We start from the raw sequence: 12,901 nt of genomic DNA on the forward strand, positions 1-12,901 counted from the left end.
TCTTTTTCTACCTCTTCCTTCAGCCCATTATAATCAGGTTTTCATTTCTAATTTCATTTGGGCTTCTTTTTCTTGAAAGATTAGCATATGGTTTACTGTGGCCAAACTAAACACTTTGATGATTGTTGTGCTAGTTTATTTTATCTGTTTGTCTTCTTCACACATAAAATGGAGACGGGGAGTTTCCATGCAGAGGAACTAAATCCTCCTCCTATCATTTGAGGTATCCCATTTCCCCCTTTCCCTCCCATTAGACACAGAGTGGAAGAGGTTGAAGAAGCAACAGAGGAAAAGAGAGAGTTACCACTTACCGTCTTAACTTAAAAATCAGTCCATACACAACATCTCACTCTTCATAAACCAAGCAAACATGGGAACCACAAATATGCTTTCCTCCACCATCTGTTTTGGCATCAGTTTCCCCCCCCCCAAAGGATCCCCACAAAAGATGTTCTCTTGTCAAAATCTAACTGACAGCAATAAAAGAAACTGGCACAGAATACCTAGCTAAATCCCTTGGCTGTCCATTATTATAGAGTGCTTTCTAAAATGGAAAAGAGAAAAATTCCAAGGAAACCACGTCACCTTTTTAAAGATCTGCATGTACACATACTGCACGAGCACACAGATGTAGCATATGTTTCTCCTGGCTCTGAATCCTGACATGCTTTATGCAACTGCCTTTTTATTATAAATAGATGCAGTAGTTTCTTGTCTTTCATGATCCAGCAGTAGTTACTTTTTCAATAGTAAAGTACTATCACAGCCATTGCTAAAAGTAAATATTGGGTATTTTATTATTCCTGGGAAAGCACACAACGATTCCATCAGATAAATAATCTGGTTTATCCAACAGCCTGAGGAAGGTTGTGGAAACAGCAACAGACCCATATTTTTTAACCCTCCCTGCCCCAAAGTGATATTCCAGAAAGACTGTTTCTAAGATGTTCCTGAAAGGATACTTATAACATTCATGCCTGAACCAAGAAATTTCCAAGATAGGAATGATTTGATATTCCCTGTGTAATGAACAAAAGGCATCTTCTTTAATTGCAATAATTAGTTCAGTTAGGCCAGGGGTTGGCAACCCACGGCTCTGGAGCCGCATGCGGCTCTTTCATCCCTCTACTACGGCTCCCAGTCCTTCACCATTTGCAGTCCCACAAAAAAAAAAAAGAAGTGGGACTAAAGAAGTTCAATCAATTCCAACTTCTCGCGAAAAAAAAAGATCTCGCGAAGTTGGAATTGATTGATTGAACTTTTTTAGTCCCACTTCTTTTGTTTGTGGGACTGCCCACAAACTTCTTTTCTTTTTGGGACTGCACGTGGCGGCGGAGGAAGAGACGGAGGACTGCAGTGGTGGACCTGGAAAGAAGGTGCCGCGTGGGTCCGATCAGGGGTGCGGGAGACGGGGGTTTCTGCCAAGCATCTTATTCGGAGCTGAGGAAATGGGCTGGGTGGGGGGAGCTGCCAATGCCACTGCCATAAGGCATTGCAGAGCCTCCCGAGTGGCCATGATCCCCCCTCCCCAGCCAGCCAGCTACCATCACCGATCTTCTCCTCACCTGGCCAGCCGGCCTCACACTCTTCTCCTCATCCTCCGCATTCAATCGGCTGCTAGCGGCTTGGGTGGCTCTGCTCCATCCGAGTTGAAGAAAGCTGCTTTCTGCTGCCCCTCCGCTTTCTTCAACTCGGACGGAGCAGAGCCACCCAAACCGCTAGCAGCCGATTGAGTGCGGAGGACGAGGAGGAGGAGAAGAGCATGAGGCTGGCTGGCCAGGTGAGGAGAAGATCGGCGATGGTGTCTGGCTGGCTGGCTGGGAGGGGGGATCATGGTTGAAGAGAGAGAGAGCTTCCTTCTTGGACTAAGCTTCCTTCTTGGGCTAAGCTCCCAATTGACCCCCACTTTCCCTCCATCCCTGGGCAGTGCGCAACAGTACAGTACCCAAGGGGAGCAGTTTCCTCTCCTCTTCCCTGATCGTTTTTACCTTTTGGGATGAAGGAGAAGGGTTTTTTTTTTCCTCTTTCTCCTGTCCTTTTCTTTTTTTTCCCTGCAATTTTTTTCTTTTCTATTTTTCTATTTGTAGTTTTTATAGTTTGCACCGGCTTTTACTCTTTTCATTTATAATCCTTAATAAAAATATTTTAAAAGCAGAGAACATTGTAATGAGAGGGAGACAGAGACAGAGAGATGGAGACATAGAGAGATAGAGAATAACCTGCTATAATCCTGCTGGAAAGAAAGGTTATGACAGCTCAGATTAGATTGCAGGATCCTCTCTATGAGTGTGGATCATTGTGAGTCCTCTGACTTTCAGAGGGTGATGAAGTGAGTAAGAGATGCCAAGAGAGTGACTGGAGGAAAATGAGTGAACCTGATCAAGCACAATTAAAGTTCTTAAACTTTTCTTTGTAATATTGATAAAGGTGGTGAAACATTTTTATGTCCATGTTAAATTCACGAAAAGCTGGCTGGCTGGGGAGGGGGGGATCATGGTTGAAGAAAGCGGAGGCGCAGCAGCGGGATTGCACTCAAACAATAAGAGCCGGGTGTGCTGCTCACTCGTGTGCGCCCGCCTAATTGAGAGCAATCCTGCTGCTGGGCCTTGAGTGGGGAGGACGAGCTTTGCAGCTGGGCCATGCCTGGGCTATGCCCGGCCGCTGCCTCCCAAATTCCACCATCGCTGCTAGGGAAAGTGGCAGCAGGGCACTTGGCGCAGGGGAGGTAGGGAAAAGCAGCGGCAGGGCACTCCGCGTGGGGGAGGTAGGGAAAAGTGGCGGCAGGGCACTTCGCAGCAGCAGCAGTGGTGGAGTGCTGGGGGGAGGGAAGCAACAGAGTTTTGTGACTCCCGGTGGTTTTTTTTTTGTGGGAAATGGGTCCAAATGGCTCTTTGAGTGTTTAAGATTGCCGATCTCTGAGTTAGGCAATACTTTAGGTTGTTTGTAAAATGCAAAGAGTTTTTCAGATTTTCCTTAAAAGTTTGTAGTTATTTACATCTTGCAACATTATATACACAGTTTAAAAGAGTAACTGCTATCCTGAGAAATTTCCCTAATGTTACTTTTGAAATTTAGCCCTTTTCTGTATTTTTAACCACAAGAAAAGCTTTTCCTTTTGGCAGGCAGAATTCCCCCAGCTGTGTCATTTCATGAGAGGTTGCAAAGGGCTACAACCACATTGTGAGAGTTCCTGATGAGGAACTTTGCAATTTTTCTAGGTATTTGGGAAATAGAACAATAGCCATTTTAAAGAGTCATTTATTTATTTCAAAAGCATTATAGGGCCACCCATCTTCACAATATAACCCTGAGCAGCTAACAACAACCAAACTAATATAAATATACTAAACAATACAAGTATAACTCCCCCCCCCAAATTAAATCTCATTACACTATCCAAGATACCATAACAACTTCACATTGGCTGCGTATATGCTGGCCTCAATTCACTTCGTGGGTGAAGAACCAGGTCTTCATGGCTTCCTGGAAGGCCAAAAGCGTAGGAGCCCTCTAAATTTTAGTGGGGAGGCTGTTCCACCACTGTCACTACAGACAAGTCACATGGTACCTTTCATGTAGACTAGATTCTTTGCATATTAGAATAGTTTATCACTCTTAAGGTGCTGCTCTTCTGAAATCAGCTAGTTCTACATAAAGAGTTAACGTAGAACTGTTTTGTTCAGTAATGTCAGTTCTTTTTATGTCTGTTCACCACTGACATTCAGAACGGGACTTGTTCCATACTAATCTTGCAATGTTACTCCACTGCTTTCAGTCTGCCTTAATTTGCTTTATTATTTCTAACTGAGTGCTACTAAAGAATTACTATTCCTATTATATGTATTTTATTAATCTTCCATTACATTTATAAAGCAGTCCAATTCTGTAAGGACTATTTCCAAATGTCTGCAAAAAACAACAATTCCAAATGGAAAAATACACAGGACCCGCCAAACACTCTAATCCAAGGCTTGGGGGGAACCCAAGTTTTCAAGGCTGTTTTAAACATGGAGTGCACACGAGATAAAACTCAGTGGGGGAGGGGGTATTGAAGAGGGCAGGTGCTGTGACAAAAAAAGCACATTTCTTAGGTCCCATTAGATGACTGTTTTTTGGAGGAGACAGGCACATATCTACTATTTCTGATTATTTCATCTGAGCAGAAACTACACAAAACAGCTATCCAGGCCCTGTGCTATGAAGAACTTGATAGGTAATAAGCAATTCTTGAATTGCACCTGGAATCTATTGAAAACCAGTGCAGTTCATGTAGCAAAGGTGTTAAATGAGCACGACATGGCATGCCCCTAATTACCTATGCCACTGCATTCTGTATTAGTTGCAGCTTCCATGTAGTTTTCAAGGGTACCCCCAACTAGAGCACATTGCCATCCTACATATGTGAGATGACCAATGTGTGAGTGCTGATCTGAAAGGCCTCCCAGTCCAGATAAGGGCATAATTGACATACAAGATGGACTTAAATGAAGACCTTAATAACCAAACTCCCACCTTCTAATTGTGCACTACTTCTGAGGGGGGCAGGTTTAAAGATGAATAATTCCCATCTCTGTAGCGTCCAAAACCCAATTATTAATTAATAGATTTTGTCAGGGATGTGCTTGAACCTGTTCCTTCCAACAATCTCCACTATTGCCTAGTCTGGAATCTTAAGTATCCTCCATATATTGATTATATATGACCACAAATCAGTGAATATCCTCATCTGATGGTAAATGTTAAACAGAAGAGGAGAGAATTATCCCCCACAGTAGACACTTTGGACTTGATTTCTTCCCTCCTATCAAACCAACTGAAGCCAACCATAGAGATAGTAAGTGAAAGACTGCAACATTAAGTATCCATTCCTAAACCCTGTGGGTAGACCAGGAGGGTCCCATGTTCAATGTTGTTGAAAACCACAGAGTAATTATTGTTGCTCTCCTGTTCTGGATTCATCAAATTGAGTAGTTATTAACAAGAGCAACTTGAGCTTCTCACTACTATATCCAAGCCTGAAATCTAACTGGGAGGGGTTCAGCTATATCAATTTCTACCAGGGACCTCTTTAATCACAGCCTAATCACTTTTTCAACCTTCTCTAAAAGGCCAGGTTGGAAATGGGATGAAAATGATGCAATACAAGTTAGTTTCAGCAAAGCCTCTTGAGTTGACACCCTTAGGCAATCAGGAGGGACATGGATATAATAAGCATCTGGTCATATTAGCCAATCCAAGGATACTGTTCACCTCCTCAGGAGTTATAGCAGGGGTGTCAAACTCGCAACGTCACGTGACGTGTCACAACGTATCGCGACTTTTTTTCCATTGCTGGCAATGAGGTGGGTGTGGTTTCGGCATGACGCATCCAGCCCGCGGACTGGCAGTTTGACACCCCTGAGTTAAGGTTCAAATTCATCTCAGCTACTCATGTAAGACCTTGCTTCCAACATTAATTAAGACTCACAATGCTTCAAGTGAATCCTTAAAACTTTATTCGCCACTATTCTTCACAGTCACTCTGCAGATGGTCCTGTAATTCGTTCTTCCCCAGCAAGGTATGGATCATTTTAAAAAGGGGAATCTGCATGACTATTTGTGGACATGATAATAGTAGAAAAATAATGTTTTGCTGCTCTTATTGCCACAATGTAATTGCTAATATGGGATCCTGTTTGTGCTCTGATTTGCTCTTCATCTTCCTCCAGCAAGTTCTAAGCATCTCTCCAGGATCAGCAAACAATAAGAGGCCGTAGGGCAGCAGTTCAACCAAAGGCCCCTGTTACAGGCAATGATCAAAGTCTCAGCTAAAATGCTCATCAGATCCTTAAGAAAAAAAATATCCAAGCTTCTTCTGGAAGCCAGCAGGGTTTATTGTCTGTGGTAGATTAATCTAATAGGTCCTATTTTCCTTCTGGAGGAGGTAGCATTAGTAGGCTAAAAAACAAATTAAGGAGTTATCTGACTATGGCAAAAGATTAACTGTAACATCGTCAAGAGCCAAATGCACATTGCCCCGAAATAAAAACCAGATTTAGTATGTGACCTCTGGTACATGTCAAGCTCTCAATTATGTGGGTGGCTCCATGGTTACCATGGTAGATGTCAACTCCTGAGCTGACCTAGCCTCAGCTTCACCTAGGGGGAATTTGAAGTCCCCCAAAGCAACAAGCCTTGGGATTTCCATGCCAACTTGGAGATGAAATTTATCCATTCAGGCAGAGATGCTACTACACAGCAGGGAAGCTAGTATAACAGCCACAATTCCAACTTCTCCCTACAGCTGAGCTTCAGCCAAAGAATCGTGCATTCAAAACAACACCTCTAAATGTCCATGAGACCTCCTGAATGACCACTGACATTCATTCCACCCTCTCCCTGGAGGCACAGCTATTTTAAACTCAAGAGCCAGGTGGACATAACTGCAAGTAGGGCAATCTCCCTCTGCTTACCCAGGTCTCATCTGACAAACTTAAAAAATAAATAAAGATAAAAATAATAATTAAAAATAATAAATACATAAATTAAGAAGAAAACAAACAACTCAAAGGGCAGATTTGATGGACCACAATGTCTTTTTCTGCTGTCAGCTTTCTATGATTCTATATCTCAGTTATGCACATCAGATTGGTGGCTATTCATCCACAGTGAAGGTCTTAACTACATATCAACCTGGTTCTCTGACGAATTCCTTCCATTATCTGCTAGAATTTTTTTTTAATATTGACCTATAATCTGCCTTCCTATAACTGGAATCCATTATTTTGCGTCCCGTTCTACAGAATGATGGAAAAGATGTCTTAAATCTTTCTAACAACATTTTAGGATTTAAAAGTCCTCCACTTACTCTCCTCTGGTCAAGTGTACATATTACCAAATTACTTCAGTCACCCTTCATATAACTGATTCTTCCCCCTTCTTGGAATTTATAATATGATACCTAAAACTGAACACGAAACCCAAGTTGAAGTCTGATCAACATAGAATAAAATGAAATTCTCTGTAATAATAATAAAAGTAATTCATAATAATTGTTTTATATATTTCTTATGCAGAGCGCCAGTATTGGGGTTCTGATCTTGAGCTCCCTACTATGGACTTTGAAGAGGTATTGCACAGTGATGAAAGTGCATACAAGTGGTTGGTTACCCTTAAAAAGGTGGGAATTGTGCTACTAAGGGGAGCTGCTATTAAACAGGGAGAAATTCTGAAGCTCGGGCAGCGCATTGGATTCCTTCGCCTCACATTTTATGGGTAAGTTGTTATATTTTTATTTTTTAATGTTTATTTTCATTTGTTAATTGGATTTTGGTGTATTAAGCCTACAAGCAGGCTTACGGTATATTTTTATCTTGTTTTAGCAGGAAATTGTACCTCTGTTTCTTGGCCATTGAAATTTAGCAATATAATTTTGGGAGATTCAGGAATGATACAAAAAGGGTTTTGCCAGCCACATAGAATTTGCAGGCTGCTGCACATGATGTTAAGTAAATCATGGGATTAACATTTTAGGTGAACCAGTTCTTGGCATAGAATAAATGTAAAAATTTTAACCCGCAGTGCCATAGTTAACAGTAAAAAGTTTTAGAACCAGCTTCCCATAAATCCCAAAATCTTTGATTATTTGCCCTGCTAGACCCAGTTAATGAGAGTTATAATTGAAGGCATTTGGAGGTCATTAAGTACCATAGATTAACACACTTTTCATTTTCCCATTTTGTATCCTGGATATAATTAAAAAGAAATGTACTATAATTATGGTAAGGTCTGCCTTCTCCCAATATGTGCATATTGGCACACTAGCCAGTGGTGATAAGAGTTACTGTGGATTATAAATAAAATTTGTATCTCCACTGAAGGCATTAAATCCATCATTCAAGCTCTCCACCTGCAGTAATGATATTAGACTTCAGAAGTCTAGCTTCATGTAAAACTGATTATACACCTCTGTTCAGGGTCATAGATTTCCCAGCCATGGTATCTTATCGCTACTTTGCCCATCCTATGTTTCAACTTATTTCTCTTGTTAGTCTTAAAACAGCCTTTAGGCATCTGTTCAGAATTTGTTGCTATGGTTAATATGGGTTACGGAAAGCTTCATTTTAAATGTTGATAATATCCTTCAGAAATGTGACTGTTTAGTTCAAATGTGCAGTAGAAACATATTTTCCAGTTCATTGAGAAATAGGTTTATGCAGGAACACTTTTTATCACAGTCACAGTCACAAGCATATTTAACTCTCTCAGCAGGAGGGGAATGTTTTGTGTGAATTGTATTGTAATTTAAAATTTTGTTTCCTTACATTTATTAGCCACCCATTTTACCACGTGGTAACTCTGGGTGGCTTAGAATATTAAAATGATTGTCTTTTTTTCAAATTCTACAACTGGGAAGTTTGGCAAGCTTGAAACCTTGGTTTTTGTTGGTAGGATTATCATTATCTGACTGCCAAAATTCAGATTATAATTATTAGATTTTTATTCTACCTTTTCTTCTACATAACTGCGTGGTGGATTGGGCTAAGAGAGAGTGGCTGACCCAAAGTTACCCAGCTCGTTTTCATGCCTAAGGGAGGCCTAGAATTCACTGTCTACTAGTTTATAAGCCAGCATCTTAGCCACTATTAGATTACCAGAAGATGCAGCAAAGAGAAAACTATTTAGTGAAACCAAGTGGTTATCTGGCTCTTTTTTATCCAAATAATGGTAGCTTTATCTGTTGATTTAAAAAACATTAGCTGTGTCTATTTGCCATTTTAGTAATGCCTCCAAAATCTGCATGTCTAGAGAAGACTTTCCCATTGCAAGAAAAGGACAGCATGAAAATTATTTAGGGAATCTTTATACAGGCTAGGAGATCCTCAGTATTTCCAGTGCCTCATTTAAGTACATTTAATGATATGCTGAAAAGCCACAAAATCCAGTACATTCAAAGGCTTCCAGCCAATAAGAATTGTTAATATTTTCCCCTCTTTTGTTTTAGATAATATCAGTTATTCTTGTTAGAAACCAAAATTTCTCCACTTCTTTTCCCTCTGTCTGAAACTATTAAAAGCAAACAGGAGAAAGGAATTACATATACACATTCCAAACCTTGACTAAAAGATTTATATTCCTTTCAGATTAGAACACAAAAACAATTATTCACACACCCCCAACCATGTTTTTACGCAAGGTGATATGCAGACTCCATTTGGATATGCAGCATTGGTTTTGCCAGTTTTACCCAAATTGGCACCCTGCACACAACAATTCCCAGACAATATAGAGGTTGATAATCCATGGTTGGAAATGGCTAGTACAGACAGTTCCCTACTTATGAACTTTCGAATTACAAACTTTTGTAGGTCCTTGAAAGTAGAAGAAGGTCCTTGAAGGTAGAAGAAGGCATCAAAGGCTTAGTTTATGGCACCCCGCAAGTCTACTGTCAAGAAGGCTGGCTGTGGCCCATTCCTAAAGTGCAGGGCTGGCAGAATGCCTTGACCAACTAGAGTCTAAAAGAGGGTTCAAGCCCCCCAGGATGGGAAAAAGTCACCAGGATGGAGAGAAGTTTGCTCCATTTGAATATTGACCTAGGAAGAAACGCGATCACATGGAAAAGAGGGAGGGGAGTCAAGCCACCATGCAGACAAAAAGGCTTATGGTGGGAAAACATGGCTGCACAAGAAAATGGTCAAAGGGACCTGGGGCCAGGGGCCTCTTGTCCCTGGGAACCTTGATCAAACTCACCCCTCCCCCTTATTCCCACGGAGAATGGCACAGCGAAGAGTGGCTGGCAGCTGTTCATAGCATCAAGACCAACCAGTATATACCTTAGTCCTCTGCCCATGGGTGACACAGGATGGCAGCACCTGATTGTCTTTGTCTTGCCAATGGCCTTTCCCCAATGACAGTCCCCATGGAACAATTGGCCAGCCCCTAGAGCTGGTGGCCAAAGCTGCAGTGGATCAATGCAGTAAAGGATTTCTGGACCCAGAGCTGATCTCCCTCCACTGGTTGGGAAGATGCACCCTTGGGAGGAAGTCGAGACATTTGCTGGTGCTTAGAGGGCGTGAGGGTTAAGGTTAGTCTGCAGTTGATCAGGTGGAGAAGAAATGAGACTTAAGTTATGTAAGGTAAGAACTGTACCATGCATTTTTAAAAAATATGCTTGGTTGAACTTATGAACAAAATGGATTTACGAACAGCATCTTAGAACATAACCTGTTCGTAAGAAGATTGTTTGTATGTTGGGGACTGGAAGAATATGTACATCCAAATTTATTCTAATGCTGAGAACTAATAACGTAGAGTTTTATGTCTCATTTGTCATGTAGTTACTAATGGAGAAGAAAAGTAGTTGTGAATAATTGAAGGAAAATGATTACATCTTCATCCCTTAGGCAGAAATGGTTTGTTGTAAACAGTAAAATTGTGGAGCAATTGATGATCTCTGAGCACCAAGAACTCCACAATTAAAACCTGAGCTACAGATATCCACTTCTATTGAAACAATAAAAATTGGAAATCAAAGCCATTTCCTGGAGTCTATGCAGAAAAACATTCTCAAAAGTAGAGGACGTCATTATGTTCCAGCAGAAGTTCATTGGCACTGGATGTGCCATCTCATGTTGTATTTCCAAGCTAAAGGCCACTTTGAAATAGATTTTCTTTTTTCTGATGATTTCAGAATAATCCCAAGTCTACTAACTTAAAAAAAATTAAGTTAGACAAATAAAACTAGGGAAGGAAGGAAGGAAGGAAGGGGATAGATTTTACTGTATCCTCCTACGATATATCACCCTTGCATGTAGAGAAAAATATTTATTTTATAATTCTATTCTCTCTCTCTCTCTCTCTCTCTCTCTCTCTCTCTCTCTCTCTCTCTCTCTCTCTCTCTCTCTCTCATTCATACACACCACCCACTCACCCACAAAGATAGAGAGAGAAAAAAAACAATTACAAAATAGTTTAATTACTTGGGTTTGAGTTAATTGACTATAACCAACCAAGTTTAGCTATACTGAAGTTCCCGCAAAGAGCAAGTTAATATTTGTTAAATAGAAGAGTTTGTTCCAAGTTAAAAATAGCAAAGCAATGGTTTGGAAAAATCATTTCTGCCAGTTGACTGTAATGGATAGTGAATATGTGATAAATTAAGCAGGCAATGTTTGGCAGAGGATTAGCCAAGGGGGTAGGGAAGAAAAGAGGAGCAAAATGCACTGAATGAAGTCTGTGTGTAACAGCATAAAATAAAATGATGTGAAAAGGGCTAAAATGTAAAGGTTCAGGAAGGAGAATGGTGAACTTTTTTTAAACACACAAAAAACTATATCACACTGCTCATCTCATCCTTTGGTGGAGTGGAAGTTTCAGTTGTATAGTAATTACACATCATTTCCTTTAGGAAGAGGAAGCTACTGAGAATTTTTAGTATTTCTGTACCATGGCAATGTCTTAAGCCTCTGAGGATTACATAAACACCATGCTGTGATTTAGTGTCTCTCATACCATCTTCAATGTGATGAGGTTCAGCATTTGGACCGTGGATGACTTTCCCGGCCAAAACCTGTCCAACCTTGAGTCACTCTTCTGTTATGGATAAAACGTAGTTGAAGATTGCATGCTTGTAAAGTTTTTAACTGTGGCATACTGACTGAAACCTTTTTAGATCTAAAAGACATATCTCTGGTTTTAGTATGCTGTAATACATGGTTACTTGCATAAGGTACACATCCTCTTTACGACCTGCTTTCCTTGTTCCTTCTGGGAGGAGGCTTTGTGGTATCTGAAGCAGAACATCCAGATTCAGTCACAGTTTTGTTCCATATAGCATCAACTTTGTGAACTCTCAAGTTTCCTCTTTCCACTATGTCAGTGGTGGCGAACCTATGACACAGGTGCCAGAGGTGGCACTCAGAGCCCTCTCTGTGGGCACGTGCGCCGTCGCTCCAGTCCTAGGCCTTCAGCTGGGTTTTATAAAACCTTTTCGCTTTAGGCCTCCGCTGCCGTGTGCAAAAAAAAAAAGGTTCAATCAATCAGTCAATTTCAACCTCGCGGGGAAAAAAAGATCTTGCAAAGTTGGAATTCATTGATTGAACTTTTTAGTCCCACCCAGTCTGCCGTTACCACCGCAGCCACGCCCACCCAATGGGCCACAACCAGCCTATGGGCCACACCCAGCCAATGGGCCACACTCGACGATGCATAAATGGGTTTTGGGTTGCAGTTTGGCCACTCGGTCTCTAAAAGGTTCGCCATCACTGCACTATGTATTCAAAATGGACAGTGATTAATATGGATATGGAGATAGATAGACAGACAGATGGATGTGTGTGTGTGTGTGTGTGTGTGTGTGTGTGTGTGTGCATAGCACGTGTATAGGTGTGTTATCTATCTGTATGGGTAGATATATACTTTCTTTTGAGAGCAGGCAACAGAATTTCATTTTTAATGTGTGCCAGTGGTGACCGCAGTAAAAAATGACAATAAAGGTTATCTTATCTTATTAGGTGTTTGATCTGTCTAATGCCCATTCCAAAAAGTTTTATATGCTCAATTTGAACATCGCCAATAGCTTCACCAGATTTCATATTTTAATTTTGTTTTCTAACTGCATCATTATAAAAACATGTTTAAAATGCTCCTCCTCTTGATGTTCCTGCTGTCTCTCTCTCTCTCTCTCTCTCTCTCTCTCTCTCTCTCTCCCTCCCTCCCTTAAAATGTGTTTGGAGGTTTGCCATTTTGGAGTACTTTGGTTGCTACTTGATTGGCTGCTGCATTTTAGCGCTCTTCCATTTTGCCTGCTCATTTTCTGGTTTTCTAATTGGGTTCCAAACTTTCCTGCTGTTGTGGGAAGTTAACCCAGAGAAGGAAATATTAAAAAGGCAGGAAAAAAATATTGTTCACCAAAAGGATTTTC

General features: G+C 40.9%; 1 protein-coding gene across 1 annotated transcript in view; it reads left to right on the forward strand.

Moving 5' to 3' along the window:
• The window catches only part of BBOX1 (gamma-butyrobetaine hydroxylase 1), a 45,348-nt gene that overhangs the window by 22,742 nt on the left and 9,705 nt on the right, over positions 1–12,901 (forward strand). The window contains exon 4 of the mRNA XM_015815389.1: positions 7,056–7,254. Coding sequence (XP_015670875.1) covers positions 7,056–7,254 — 199 coding nt within the window. The remainder of the gene's footprint in view (positions 1–7,055; positions 7,255–12,901) is intronic.

The sequence above is a fragment of the Protobothrops mucrosquamatus genome, unplaced genomic scaffold (genome assembly GCF_001527695.2).
Source record: "Protobothrops mucrosquamatus isolate PMUCROS unplaced genomic scaffold, P.Mucros_1.0 scaffold340, whole genome shotgun sequence".
NCBI classification, from domain to species: Eukaryota; Metazoa; Chordata; class Lepidosauria; order Squamata; family Viperidae; genus Protobothrops; species Protobothrops mucrosquamatus.